This window comes from Oncorhynchus mykiss, chromosome 6 (assembly GCF_013265735.2).
Source record: "Oncorhynchus mykiss isolate Arlee chromosome 6, USDA_OmykA_1.1, whole genome shotgun sequence".
Taxonomy (NCBI): Eukaryota; Metazoa; Chordata; class Actinopteri; order Salmoniformes; family Salmonidae; genus Oncorhynchus; species Oncorhynchus mykiss.
Window position 1 is genome coordinate 72,817,213 of NC_048570.1, and position 14,753 is coordinate 72,831,965.

General features: G+C 43.2%; 3 protein-coding genes across 6 annotated transcripts; 1 reads left to right on the plus strand and 2 right to left on the minus strand.

Annotated features, from left to right (window-relative positions):
- Positions 1-6,025: 6,025 nt before the first annotated feature.
- LOC110526534 (succinate dehydrogenase assembly factor 2, mitochondrial) lies at positions 6,026-9,475 on the minus strand. 2 transcript variants are annotated; one of them, XM_036980922.1, is made up of 5 exons: positions 9,344-9,475; positions 8,965-9,080; positions 8,030-8,253; positions 7,651-7,760; positions 6,026-7,448 (listed from the first exon to the last, which is right to left on the minus strand). In XM_036980922.1, the coding sequence occupies exons 1-5, from the start codon at positions 9,450-9,452 to the stop codon at positions 7,318-7,320; spliced, it is 690 nt and encodes a 229-aa protein (XP_036836817.1). In that variant the 5' UTR covers positions 9,453-9,475; the 3' UTR covers positions 6,026-7,317. The 2 variants fall into 2 exon arrangements, with proteins under 2 accessions (XP_036836817.1, XP_021463257.2); XM_021607582.2 differs by having other exon boundaries at positions 8,965-9,382.
- LOC110526532 (cleavage and polyadenylation specificity factor subunit 7) lies at positions 9,385-13,268 on the plus strand. Of its 2 annotated transcripts, none has more exons than XM_021607580.2 (9): positions 9,385-9,889; positions 10,243-10,452; positions 10,623-10,726; positions 11,142-11,287; positions 11,397-11,751; positions 11,876-11,997; positions 12,163-12,310; positions 12,412-12,646; positions 12,833-13,268. In XM_021607580.2, the coding sequence occupies exons 1-8, from the start codon at positions 9,806-9,808 to the stop codon at positions 12,644-12,646; spliced, it is 1,404 nt and encodes a 467-aa protein (XP_021463255.1). In that variant the 5' UTR covers positions 9,385-9,805; the 3' UTR covers positions 12,833-13,268. The 2 variants fall into 2 exon arrangements, with proteins under 2 accessions (XP_021463255.1, XP_021463256.1); XM_021607581.2 differs by having other exon boundaries at positions 9,432-9,889; positions 11,879-11,997.
- rpb10 (DNA-directed RNA polymerase II 7.6 kDa polypeptide) lies at positions 13,269-14,666 on the minus strand. 2 transcript variants are annotated; one of them, NM_001165063.1, is given in 3 exon segments: positions 13,269-13,877; positions 14,043-14,161; positions 14,566-14,660. In NM_001165063.1, coding segments are annotated over 2 exon segments (204 nt in total). In that variant the 5' UTR covers positions 14,138-14,161; positions 14,566-14,660; the 3' UTR covers positions 13,269-13,768.
- Positions 14,667-14,753: the final 87 nt, after the last annotated feature.

Sequence of the window (14,753 nt, forward strand, 5' to 3'; positions counted from 1 at the left end):
CTGGTCTGATGAAACAAAAATAGAACTGTTTGGCCATAATGACCATCGTTATGTTTGGAGGAAAAAGGGGGAGGCTTGCAAGCCGAAGAACACCATCCCAACCGTAAAGTACGGGGGTGGCAGCATCATGTTGTGGGGTTGCTTTGCTGCAGGAGGGACTGGTGCACTTCACAAAATTCACACAACTTATTGTGGGAAGCTTGTGGAAGTTAAACAATATAAAGACAATGATACCAAATACTAATTGAGTGTATGTAAACTTCTGACCCACTGGGAATGTGATGAAAGAAATAAAAGCTGAAATAAATCATTCTCTCTACTATTATTCTGACATTTCACATTCTTAAAATAAAGTGGCGATCCTAACTGACCTAAGACAGGGAATGTTTACTAGGATTAAATGTCAGGAATTGTGAAAAACAGAGTTTAAATGTGTTTGGCTAAGGTGTATGTACACTTCCTACTTCAACTGTATATACACCTGTTCTGAATGGCCCCTGAGTCTGCAACACCACTAAGCAAGAGGCACCACCAAGCAAGCGGCACCATAAAGACCAAGGAGCTCTCCAAACAGGTCAGGGACAAAGTTGTGGAGAAGTACAGATCAGGGTTGGGTTTTAAAAAATATCCGAAACTCTGAACATCCCACAAAGCACCATTAAATCAATTATTAAAAATGGAAAGAATATGACACCACAACAAACCTGCCAAGAGAGGGCCGCCCACCAAAGGAGGGCATTAATCAGAGGCAGCAAAGAGACCATAGATAACCCTGAAGGAGCTGCAAAGCTCCAGAGCGGAGATTGGAGTATCTGTCCATAGGACCACTTTAAGCCATACACTCCACAGAGGTGGCCTTTACGGAAGAGTGGCCAGAAATAAGCCATTGCTTAAAGAAAAAAAATAAGCAAACACATTTGGTGTTCGCCAAAAGTCATGTGGGAGACTCTCCAAACAAATGGAAGAAGGTACTCTGGTCAGTTGAAACTAAAATGTAGCTTTTTGGCGATCAAGGAAAATGTTATGTCTGGCACAAACCAAAAACCTCCCATCACCCCGAGAATACCATCCCCACAGTGAAGCATGGTGGTGGCAGCATCATGCTATGGGGATGTTTTTCATCGGTAGGGATTGGGAAACTGGTCAGAATTGAATGAATGATGTATGGCACTAAATTCAGGGAAATTCTTGAGGGAAACCTGTTTTAGTCTTCCAGAGATTTGAGACTGGGGCGGAGGTTCACCTTCCAGCAGGACAATGACACTAAGCATACTGCTAAAACAACACTTGAGTGGTTTAAGGGGAAACATTTAAAAGTCTTGGAATGGCCTAGTCAAAGCCCAGACGCTAATCCAATTGAGAATCTGTGGTATGACTTAAAGATTGATGTAAACTAGCAGGAACCCATCCAACTTGAAGGAGCTGGAGCAGTCTTGCCTTGAAGAATGTGCAAAGATCCCAGTGGCTAGATGTGCCAAGCTTATGGAGTCATATCCCAAGAGACTTGCAGCTGTAATTGCTGCAAAAGGTGGCTCTACAAAGTATTGACTTTGGGGGGGGGGTGAATATTTATGCACGCTCAAGTTTTCTGTTTTTTTTTCTTATTTCTTGTTTGTTTTGCAAATAAAAAATATTTGGCATCTTCAAAGTGGTAGGCATGTTGTGTAAATAAAATTATAGTAAATCAAATTGGTAGCTAATCTAATGAGTAGCAACATGATAGAGCTAGCTCAGTTTGGACTCAGACCAAAGTAAAGGGACTATACAGGAGTATGTTTTGACTATTTTTTACAGGCTGTAAAAGGGGTTTCTAAGTGCTGGTTTACACACAGTTGTATTAATTTGTCCTTTTCTCAAGTGTTTAAAAAACACCACAACCCACACACATTGCTTCCCACACAGTTCATTCCTTATGCTCACACACTGTAGTTTAAACCAGAACCACAAGAACAGAATAGATCTTCAGTCTTTTACAAATCCACTTCCTACATACATCTGCCCTACTCCCTCCTTTGGGCTTCTTTTTAATACATTTTATTTTCAATAGTTCATTTCAACTATTGATCTTTGACATATGGTTCATTTTGAGTCAACTACAGAAACCCTGTTAACTCTGAGCATGAAGGAGAGGGGATGTGTGCATGTTCGTGTTAAGTATTCTAAACCGGTGCACAACAGAAGTTTTTCCTGACCACATGACCTTGAAGGAAAATTAGCCCTGAATACAGGTTATTAGTAGTAGAATAGTGAAACTACTACAGTATTTTTTCTTTGTTGTACAGCTCCCTTCCTGCAGGCTTCTCTCAAGTACAGAGAGAATGAGAAGACATGTTGAGGAGAGGGAGAGAGAAGGTAAAGAAAGAGAGAGGGGTACAATTTTAATTCCAGGGGAGCAGAGATTGGCGGTAGTGTAGAGCGGAGGATAAAACTGAGAGCTGTCACGACACAGAGACACAGCGCTAGAAGAAGACAGGAACACGTCGGCCTGGAGATGGGGAGAGTGGGCGGCTGTGGGCGACAGACAAATCCACACTCCAAACAAGCTTAACGGGAATGGAAAAACACGAACTGTGCAGCACATGAAAGCCTGATATGTAGAATTCACAGGTGCGGCGTATCATTTAATAGTGAGAGAACAGGGATAAATGATATTACAGTCATTTAGTAGATGCTCATATCCAGAGCGACTTACAGTAGTGAGTGAGTACATTTTGGTAATGGTCCGCCATGGGAATCGAACCCAAACCCTGACGTTGAAAGCGCCATGCTCTAACAACTGAGCCACACGGGACCATTGCCATGTGAGGAAAAGGAAACGGGACCATTGCCATGTGAACAAAGGAAAGTGCACATTGAGTTTGTGTTTGATTAAAGTCACACCCACATGATCTAAGTTTACCTCATGCAGTACAGGAAACGATATGTTCAGATACACGTGTACAGACGCTCCTACAGAATGTGCTCTCTGAACATCCACATCAGACAACTGTTTCTCAGCAGGTTTCTAATTCTTTCCAATTAAAACCTAATCAAGACAAACAATTAAGAAGTAAGATGATAAAGAAATCAATTGAAGAAATATGAAGATACAAACTTGACACAGGCCAATACATCTTTAACACTAGTGGTGTTGGAAATAATGACACCCAGATGAGTGGCCGAACACAAAGTTATACAGACAGACTGACCATCAGTCAGGTAAATAGCCAAACACCGGCAGAGACAGATATAAAAAAAGGACAGACAGACAGAGGTCAGAAGATGTGTCCAGTCCAAGTCTCTGAAGTGGGACAGACAGCAGCTGACATCACAAACACACACCCAGCATCTCCACCTCACCCTGTCCATGCAGGAGCTGTACGTAAAATGATTTTGTGTGTCAATTTAATCTATGATCAATTGTGTGCAGATCACCACTTTAACGCAGAAGATTTATGCCAAGTGGTTTTATTATTTTATTGCCAAATGAGGAAATAGCCTGGGTACAGACTATTGAAGACTACTGAAGTGTGAATTGTGTTTGTGCTGGTGAGCTGAAACTGTTCCCTCAGGTGATGGACATCATCTTTTAAATCATAAATGTCTTCTGTAATCGCCTGAGTGTCCAGCACAATGGTTCTGGTGACTTGCGGGTAGAACCAGGCAGAGGGAAGGCTTGTCTCATTTCTGTTCTAAATCTATGCACACCCCCTAGCCAAAGGGCACCTTATTTCCGTAACCCCTTATTGTTCTCTTTTGCCTGATCTTCGGCATAGCAAGGTGCCTGAGAGCTATGACTGTGCCAAGGGCTAACATATTGTGTGTTGTCTCTTCGTGTGCAGGGCAAATAAAAATAATTCAACTAGCAGGCCTCCAGTTGTGGCAGCGTCCTAATTAATAGTACACAACGCAGAACGAACCACGCTACATGTGCTTCAGGGCAAATACAATCTGCAATTTAAGTACTGATACTACACTGCTCAAAAACATAAAGGGAACACTTAAACAACACAATGTAGCTCCAAGTCAATCACACTTCTGTGAAATCAAACTGTCCACTTAGGAAGCAACACTGATTGACAATAAATGTCACATGCTGTTGTGCAAATGGAATAGACAACAGGTGGAAATTATAGGCAATTAGCAAGACACCCCCAATAAAGGAGTCGTTCTGCAGGTGGTAACCACAGACCACTTCTCAGTTCCTATGCTTCCTGGCTGATGTTTTGGTCACTTTTGAATGCTGGTGGTGCTTTCACTCTAGTGGTAGCATGAGACGGAGTCTACAACCCACACAAGTGGCTCAGGTAGTGCAGCTCATTCAGGATGGCACTTCATTGCGAGCTGTGGCAAGAAGGTTTGCTGTGTCTGTCAGTGTAGTGTCCAGAGCATGGAAGCGCTACCAGGAGACAGGCCAGTACATCAGGAGACGTGGAGGAGGCCGTAGGAGGGAAACAACCCAGCAGCAGGACCGCTACCTCCGCCTTTGTGCAAGGAGGAGCAGGAGGAGCCCTGCCAGAGCCCTGCAAAATGACCTCCAGCAGGCCACAAATGTGCATGTGTCTGCTCAAACGGTCAGAAACAGCCTCCATGAGGGTGGTATGAGGGCCCGACGTCCACAGGTGGGGGTTGTGCTTACAGCCCAACACCGTGCAGGACGTTTGGCATTTGCCAGAGAACACCAAGATTGGCAAATTCGCCACTGGCGCCCTGTGCTCTTCACAGATGAAAGCAGGTTCACACCGAGCACGTGACAGACGTGACAGTCTGGAGACGCCGTGGAGAACGTTCTGCTGCCTGCAACATCCTCCAGCATGACCGGTTTGGCGGTGGGTCAGTCATAGTGGCATTTCTTTGGGGGGGCCGCACAGCCTTCCATGTGCTCGCCAGAGGTAGCCTGACTGCCATTAGGTACCGAGAGGAGATCCTCAGACCCCTTGTGAGACCATATGCTGGTGCGGTTGGCCCTGGGTTCCTCCTAATGCAAGACAATGCTAGACCTCATGTGGCTGGAGTGTGTCAGCAGTTCCTGCAAGAGGAAGGCATTGATGCTATGGACTGGCCCGCCCGTTCCCCAGACCTGAATCCAATTGAGTACATCTGGGACATCATGTCTCGCTCCATCCACCAACGCCACGTTGCACCACAGACTGTCCAGGAGTTGGTGTGTGCTTTAGTCCAGGTCTGGGAGGAGATCCCTCAGGAGACCATCCGCCACCTCATCAGGAGCATGCCCAGGCGTCGTAGGGAGGTCATACAGGCACGTGGCCACACACACTACTGAGCCTCATTTTGACTTGTTTTAAGGGCATTACATCAAAGTTGTATCAGCCTGTCGTGTGGTTTTCCACTTTAATTTTGAGTGTCACTCCAAATCCAGACCTCCATGGGTTGATAAATTTGATTTCCATTGATAATTTTTGTGTGATTTTGTTGTCAGCACATTCAACTATGTAAAGAAAAAAGTATTTAATAAGAATATTTCATTCATTCAGATCTAGGATGTGTTATTTTAGTGTTCCCTTTATTTTTTTGAGCAGTGTATTTGACACTGAAACACTCACAAACTCCCACTCACCAGCATGCAGCCCTACAAACACACAGAGCAAACATACACACACACTCGCACAAACATTATGCACAGCAGGTGCACCCATTCACACCTGATACACTTTTCATTATAGCCAGGTCTTCATACGTTTACTCATTCATGGTGAAAGGAGAACCTTGCCTATTAATTATGAATCATCTTAGCCTGAGTAACTGAGCTGAAAGCTAATTACAGACATCAAGGACACAGGGCAACCCACATTAAGCTTAGCTATATTAATTGTTTTGGTGCCTGCATCTCTGCCCTTAAGAGTGAGTATTGAGCTTCATGTTTTTGAATCTGCATTCCCAGTACATTACCTGGGATTAGCAGTGTGCAGTTGAGGTGCATAAAGGGAATGAAACCGTAGTTTTGCTTCCCCCTGGTGTCCATGCATTGACAATGTAACCCAAATTTGTGCACATTTCAGAGAAATTTGCTTTTTTGTGCGTAAGGAACATTTCTGGGATCTTTTATTTCAGCTCATGAAACCAACACTTTACATGTTGCGTTTATATTTTTGTTCAGTATAGTTAACTCACACATCCGTGTACTACAGTCATTATTTTCATTTTGTGTTGAAGGTCTTATGAATAAGGCCGGTGATGCATGTGCATGTAGCTGTAGGAATTATCCTTGTCAAGGAGGTACATTTCTCTGATAAATTGAGATCATTAGCATTCTCTGAGGGTGTTTTCACACTTGGTCCTTTTCAGAAAAAAATGTGTCGCTTACTTTTTAGTGCAGTCTGATTGTCTGAAACCCCCCAAAGGAACTCAGACCACTCATAGAGCCCCCGAAGCAAACTTAGACCATTTCGAGAGGTAGTCTGAGTTCGGTTCGAATGAATTCCACGGTCCGGCTCCCTTTTTAAGGCTATGTGAACATAAAGCTCCCCAGATTCGCTTGTCATTATTCCCGCACCACACACTAGACTGCAGCAACACCGTTTTCCCTGCAATTGCCCCTCGCATTGGTGCCACAAATTAGATAAATTAGGGGGGGGGCATGTGCTATTTAAGGATATTGATTAGCGATTGTCAAGGATGCACAGAAATGCCATAATATGCGTTTAGTTTTTAGTTCAGATTTTTTTTTTTTGCAATATGTGACCTATATGCTAAGAGCTTCTTACGCTGTTTATTCGAATGTGGGGTTTGAATAGTGTGAGGAGACGATAACATAATTTGGTAAAAATCACAACATAGGGTTGAAAATCAATTCTACCTCTTAAAGGGGCAGTGGCCTACAATGGGTGTAAAATGTTCTACAGCATTATCTTATCGGCAGTAATTATTCTGCAATTTAGTATGTTACCAATAATATTTACATGTTAATAGTATCTTCTAATTATTGTCTCATTTTTAACAAAATGCAATCTATTAGCTTCCAAAATATAAGTAGGTATATGGTGTATCTAGCTGTCCGATAGCATATTCTGATGGAATGGCTTGTCCTGCACTTTGTAAAAACCCACAGTGCATTGAATGAATGTTGGAAAAAGATATTGGTTCCTTTCTAAACATAGTAATGTGAATGCAAAGAGGACTCAGACAACAAAATAGGTGAAGTGAACTGGCACAGGAGTTAAGTCCTCGTTCAAAGGTAAGGGCAGTGTGAATACAAAGAGAACAGATCTTTTGCTTATTTTTTTACCCTCAGAGTTCACTTTAAAGAGGACTGAGATCAGTTATTTTAAAGAAGACTATAATGTGAAAACACCCTGAGAGGGATGTGTCAGCCAGGCTTCACTGGCTCCCCTTGTCCAGGTATTCCAGGTTGGGTGCATCCAGCCTTTGTTCCTGATCTTTGTTCTTTGTGAACTCCTTGAGTAGATCCATGATTTCACCTGCGTACACATCAGGTACAGGCTGGGCCTCTGTTGAGAGGAGGGAAAGACAACACATATTCAGTTAACTTCAACTGACATTTCATATCTCATATAGAATGGGCAAGTCAGCAGATCAGTTTGAAAATAAGAACTATTTCTAAACAACAGTATAACTAACTATTATATGGCTTTGCTTGCCCTGGTGTAGATCAGTGGATAATCACATAAGACAATATCATTATCTCCTCACCTGTTGCCCAGTAGTAGATGTCCCAGTCGTTGCTAGGCTCGTTGATCAGTCTGTCATACTGTCTTAACTGGGGCTCGTTCATTGTATTAAGATATTGTTTGGCAAACAGGCTGAAAGGGGAAAGACAATTTGATTGCCATGTGCAAGTGTATGGTTTTGAGACATGTCCAAGACTCAGATACACATATTGTAAGTTGCACACTATAATTAAATCATGCCTCTGCCACTGACCACAAATATGCTGCCTATCCTTAAACCTGATGGTTTATACATTTTTTATCTATCGTGGGCTCTATCATAGTATGAGCTTTGCTCAGGACTAAAAAGAAGACTAAAATCAATACTAAAATATATACAGTATGATTAGTGGTCCACTCACCTGAGCAATATGCAATTCTCCAGCATGCCCCTCTTTCGGCTTTGGAAGAGCAGGCGCCGTCTCTTGATGTCCATGGTCTCACCATCCTTCTCTGTCCAGGGGGGCAGGGGGATCTCAATTATGTCACCCCTAGAGTCATCAGGTGCCTCTCCTTTGTAACCCCGTGTAGTTACTAGTTCTACCACAGCTGGTCTCAATGACTCCTGGCATACCCCACTTACCAGCTGGACAAGATAAACAACATCATTACCAACAACTGGACTGACTGTACACAACAACATGGAGATGGTTTTAATTATACATATGGTTAGTAGATGTTATTGCGAGTGTAGCATAAGCATTTCGCTACACTCGCAATAACATCTGCTAACTATATGCATGTGACCAATAAAATGTGATTTCATAGTTTAATTGCTAGAAAAGTAGCTTACAATGACTGTCCTGTAGGGTACTCACAAGTCTGACTGGCAAAGATCATAGCGCCCCTAGGCTAATTCAGATGACAGTACGAGTGAAGAGTACCCTTGTCCTTGTGCATAATTTTACCTAGCTAGCTACCACTATGTATGAAATGGACTGCTGTTCTTGCCAAGCCTACTTCCTTTAGCTGCAAAACATGAGGTTGGTTGCATAACATTATCTGCTGCCCTCCCATGTGGTATGGTTGCACAAGTGTACCTTCATATCCTACACAACTTTACCGTTCAGTTTGAAAAGAGCGAACAGAAAATTACTTTCAAACTCAGTAGTAAACTACAGTAGGTTTATGGGCAAACTTGAGTTAGCTTCAGTCAGAATAGACAGCATTTCTAGCCAGCCTTGACATTAGTTATCTAGATAGCAAACCGACAGTATAAAACAAAAAGTCAATGAGGATACAAGGTTAACTCAGATAGTCCGTGTAGCCTCACGTTTGTATTCAAAATACGACTCACTCTTTTAGCAACGAGAACAGACAGCATTGTGTCTTTCTTCCTTGTGACTGCTGAATCCTGATGTAACTGTTCTTGTTGACTCGAGAGTAACCAGTGTCCTAAAATTATACAAGTCCCTGCTAGCCAAAGACAGTCACATAATTACAAGGGGAGCACAGCAAGAAATGTCCGCTCTAGCTTAGGGAAATAATTGGCGCCATATTGGTAAGGGCAATTATTACTTATTCCAAATTATTCTTGAAATGCATGTTAAACAATATGAATTGTATCAACATGTCACACATTTACATTATATATTCACGTATGTAACAACATATATTATTTAGCTGATAGCTAAAAAAAAAAAATCGTAATATCGTAAAACGTCGTAATATCATGCCTGATTCACACCGGAGATATTTGAAAGATGCACTCCTCGATTCCGCTTCTGTTCTGATGTAGCAGCAACAAGCTAGCTGAGTGCTTACCTGAGTTATCAGTTTTTGCATGCAGACTTACATTACAATTATATCACATTTTGAAAGTATAATATTTGTTGACATTTTAATCTGGGTTGGTAATTTCTTTGTTTGCCTTTGGTATTCCGTCCACGCCAGTTTCCCTGCAAGGGGAGGGAATGCTAGCTAGCCATTTAGCGAACGTTCGCTACCTAGCTATTTAGTTCAATATTGCGGTGCTAACTGGGTAACGTTAGCCAGCTGGACTAGCAACATCAATAAAACATAGATGCCCGGAAAGGTGCAAAACATGCACTTTTAGTTATTTCCTTGCCAAGTGTCGATTGCTGAGAGAAAACGTTGCTAACGTAGCCAGAGGCTGCACTGCCAACCCAGGACTCGGGATGGCGGCTAAAGCGGCCGATGGTGGTGGTGCAACTGACCTCATAGACATCTACGACGAGAAGTTCAGTCAAAACAACGGGGAGGTGAGACAGGCCGAGAGCGATTATGATAAGTGCTGTAGACATGAATAGTTGTGAGAAGCTAAAAGTGAATGCAGAAGGTTATTGAAGTGGGAACTAAAATAACTTGTTGGATGAGGTTGTTTGATTTTTAGCATGATCAACATGTCTATCTTAAATGAATTAATGTAAATAGTTACATTTAGAATATATGATAAGTCATACTATTCAATTTCTTAACCTTGATATCAACAATACAAATGTGGCGGTTAGTGTTCTCTTGTAGTTTGTCTGATTCTTCAGGGATGGTCATTGTGAGTGATAAGCTAGGCATTGAGGGATGATGTATATCTTCTGTCTATCTTCTCTCTATATAGGAAGGAGATTTTGCAACAACGGCAGAGGCAAGTGATCTTTATGATGACGTGCTCACTGGCTCTGTGAGCCGGGAAAGGAAATTCTCAGAGAACGCTATGCCTCTCAGCAAGGACCAGCCGACGAAAGAGGAGAGCAAACCAGCAATACTGTACACTTACAGTGGAGTGTGGAACAAGAGACTGGCTGTATATGTGGGCAACTTCTCCTGGGTGAGTCTCCCACCACCACCATTATCTTCAATCCAGTCTGCTAATCTATTAGCCTATGTTCTGTAATGAGATACAGCCACCTAGGCCTATTACCTTTCTGTCCCTATCCTTAATTTTTACCCATCTTCTCCCTCTTTCTCGCCTTTGTCTTCCTTTACCCCTCTCCTCAGTGGACCTCCGACAAAGACCTTATTAACGTGGCGCGCACCTTGGGTGTGAAGGACATTGTGGAGATCAAATTTGCTGAGAACAGAGCTAATGGCCAGTCCAGGGGGTGAGAGTTAGGCCTATCCACTGGGCATCATTCTAATCTAATGTGATCTATTTCTTCACTGTTTATTAACTGGGTGTTTTGTCATTTCATGACTGGGTCTGGCCATGGTGTTCTAGGGAGACCTGGAGACAGACACCTATTGAGTCAAATTAGTCTTCAAATAAATATGATGCTCCAGTAGCTAAGCTAAATACAGATCTTACAGATGACTACCAATGTTTTATTTATTATCTGTGCATGATCCAGAGCCAAAGTGTTGTCTCCAGACCCTGAATAACTGGACAGGGCTGCTCTGGTGGTCTACTGATGGCTAGTTGATTATGTTGTGATGGCCTTTCAAAGCTCTGAAATAGCCTTTCTTTCCAGCTGGTAACATTAAGTATACTAGCTGATATTTGTCTTTTACTCTCTATAGATACGCTGAGGTAGTGGTGGCCACAGAAGAGTCATTGCAGAGGTTGCTGGAGACATTGCCAAATTGTCATGTTAATGGAGAAAAGGTGGACTGCCGCTTTGCCACACGCCAGAATCTTGCCGTGTTTGAAGCCCAGGCTAATAAACGTAAGCACACATCTACTTACAGTAAATAAATAGGTGGTCAAGTCTTTCTCGGAAGCGATATCCAATACTGCCATAGAAACAAAATCAAACTGTACCTCCTTTTCCATAGGTGTCCCCCAGCGCTCTAACTCAAAGGAGTCGTCAGATACTGGGGATAAAAACACCTCCATCTCCCCTCCTGTGCTCAACCAGAACCACTCCACTGTCCCTCACACTATCCACCCCCAACACATTCACAACAAACCTCCCCCTCTGTCAGTCCCATACTTTAGGCTGCCTCCTCCTCTTTTCCCTCATCTTCCCCCACACATCCCTCCTCCCCCCATGCCCCACCTTTTCCCTCCACCACCTCTACGTCTCCCCAGCCATCCTCCACCCTCCCTGCATCTCAACCCCGCCTTCTTTCCTCCAGCACAACATGACAACTACAGTCAACAACACAACACACCGTACAACCGGCACAGGTGAGCTCATCCACTGTACTTTATATTATGGAATGTTTACCAATTAATACAAAAACATGTCTATCACAAGTTGTATGGATATGTATGATGATGATGATCAGTAAGGGAGTGTTTCTTTCTCTAGCAGCAGGGACAGTGAAGCGCCCACACCCCAAATGCCAGAGGGAGAGTTTGATGAGCTGATGAACAGAAACAGAGCAATCGCCAGCAGCGCCATCACCAAGGCTGTGTCTGGAGCTACTGCCGGTTAGACCCTCACTGAAAAATGCCTACAGTAGACACTCAAATACAGATTCATGATGATAAATCTAGACTAGAGACCCAGACATTTACATGTGCAGTACACAATGCAGATCATGGTCATCTTAAATCCTGCTATTGTAATAAACTCTGTAACCTCGCCTCATGTAGGAGACATGCCCCTGGCCATTGAGACGCTTTTGACTGCCATTGCTGTCATCAAGCAGTCAAGAGTGTATGGGGACGAGCGCTGTCGAGCGCTGGTCACCTCTCTGAAAGACTGCCTCTTTTCCATCGAGAGCAAGTCTTACGGCTCCAGGTCAGTGCTGGAAAAATTGTTCGTACCTCTCATGGACTGTTCTTTCATCACAAATGGAAATTGTAATGTGGCCTCACTCCTAACTTGTTCTCTCTTTGTAGGAAAAGACACCGTTCCCGTGACAGAGAACACCGTTCCCGAGATAGAGAGCGGGACAGGGAAAGAGAGCGGGACAGAGGCAGGGAAAGGGAAGAGTCCTACAGCCAGGAATGGGAGGCTGCAGGAATGTCCCGCCGGCACCGAGAACGCTCCCTAAGTGGGGAGAGAGATGGGAGAGACCGGGAGCGTGTTCGGGAACGAGATAGACATAGGGAGCACCGCGAGAGGCACCGCTAGGTAAGCTCTCTGGCCCTGTCGTATCTCCAACACATCTCCCCTCTAATTCTGTAATCTACAGACTACCACCACTTACTCACATCCTGAAATACACCACCACCTCTAATTGCCAAGCACCAGTTTTTTTTCAGTCAACCTTTTGTATTTATGCACTCCTGACAGAACCTTTGTCTGTGATCTTTTCAGGACATTCTAGGTTGTCTTTGTCACTGTCAGGCTGAGTAGGAGGGGAGGCAGGACTTTATTTCTGCACCAAGCTGCTTAAAAGTCTGGGTTAATGGATGAACTGATGGTGAGACAAAATGAATGTCCATAGCCCCCCCCCCCCCAAACCTACTGCCCCCATCTCCACGTTTCCCTGGTATTCAGCAGCCACCAAGCATTTTACCTTCTAATCTTGGCCATCACCAACCCCCTCTTTCACAGTGATACTGTCTTTGTAATTTTATTTTTGATTATGAATTGACCGTTTCAGGGTTGTGGCTACAACTTGTTTGACACACCTGCATGCACAAAGCAGAAGTACATGTTTTTTATATGTTGAACTGTGTAGTGCTTTTTTTTTCCCTCTTCCCCCTTATTTTGTATCAAATTTGAACTGATTAAAAAAGGCTGTTAAAATGAGTTGGAACAAGTGTTTATTGCAAAAAGAGATTGTAACAAGTGGACCAGGTAGTTTTCATTGTCTGACCCGTGCTGCTTAAAGGGGTTGGCCTACTGTCTTATTTACGCAATGTGAATTACATGGCTTCACTTCAATCCAATAAGGCTACAGCCACTTGCCATGTTTTTGTCAGGAAGCAGCAGGAATTCAAAGACGCCTAGTGAAATGAGCCTTGCCTACCAGGGTTCATTGTTCTCTCAGGATACAGAGTGCATGCGAGAAAGTGAAACTAGGTCACTGAGCCAACAAAGAAGCCATATTAAAGAACTGACTCCGCTTTACAAAGCCCTTATAAGTGAGTATTTATTGCTTTATTCAACAAAACATTTACGATTCAAACCAGGTGTGAAAATAGTCTCTTGGATGTCAATCCATCAGGGTGCACTGCTTCACTGGCAGTCAGCCAGGGCTTGTCCATAAATAAGCCATATGATTCTTGTATGTGGTTGTTGTATCCATCATTTCTCCAGGGGTGCATAATTCAGCAACTTCTCAATGAGGTCTACATGAGCCAGCAGCATCCTCCGACAGCAATACCTCTTCAGACCAAGAGCATCAAGGGCATCACTGCCAACCAAACAAATGGGAGACACTGGAGTTTGTAATAGGTTTGTCAGGAGTAGCCTATGTAGCTACTAATTAAATAAGTGAACACTACAATATTTGGAGAAAGGGATTAATTTTAGGGAAATACAATGTAAACAATGACCACAGCAGACATGAGTCGCTCACCCTTCAGTGTATTCAGCTTGAAGGAGGCCAAGGTACGCCTCCCATTTATTCCCAACGATTTTCCCACAGGTGAAGCACCGGACCGGGATAATCATTTTGATCCGATCGACTGCGGGGCCCTGAAAACAAATTACGAAAAAATGTATGCACTCTACTGTAAATTGCTCTGAATAAGAGCATCTGCTCACGTGTTAAAATAAAAATGTAGTTAATGTTAACAACCTAGCCAGCCAACGGCAGACTTGAAGAAAAAGGTAGATATTCAACGAAAAATGCATAACTACACGAAACCGCATAGCCTATCAATTTTGTAGATAACTTACTTTGTTTTACTGACGCTCAGTCTTAGCGCGAACATGTCAACAAGCGTGCTATCTAGCTACACAGTACAAGCTAGCGCACACGTTTTCAAAACCGTTGCATGGAGCTAGCTAATTAACCCAAAAGTGTTAGTACACAACACAGACATGCTTTATATCATGGCGAAATAGAGACTCAAACAATAAAGTAGTTATTGACTCACTGTAAAGTAAAATATGTTCCGCAGTAACCCTTGCAAACAGACAAGAAAGCACACAGGAAGAACATGTAGCTAGTTAGGCTAACGCGCGTCGCTCCTCCCTCAATACTGGGGCCAGTGTTGCCAACTCCTCAGTAAGGAAAGTAGCTATTGGCTGTCCTAGAAGTCGCAAAATTACGTCACCTAATTTG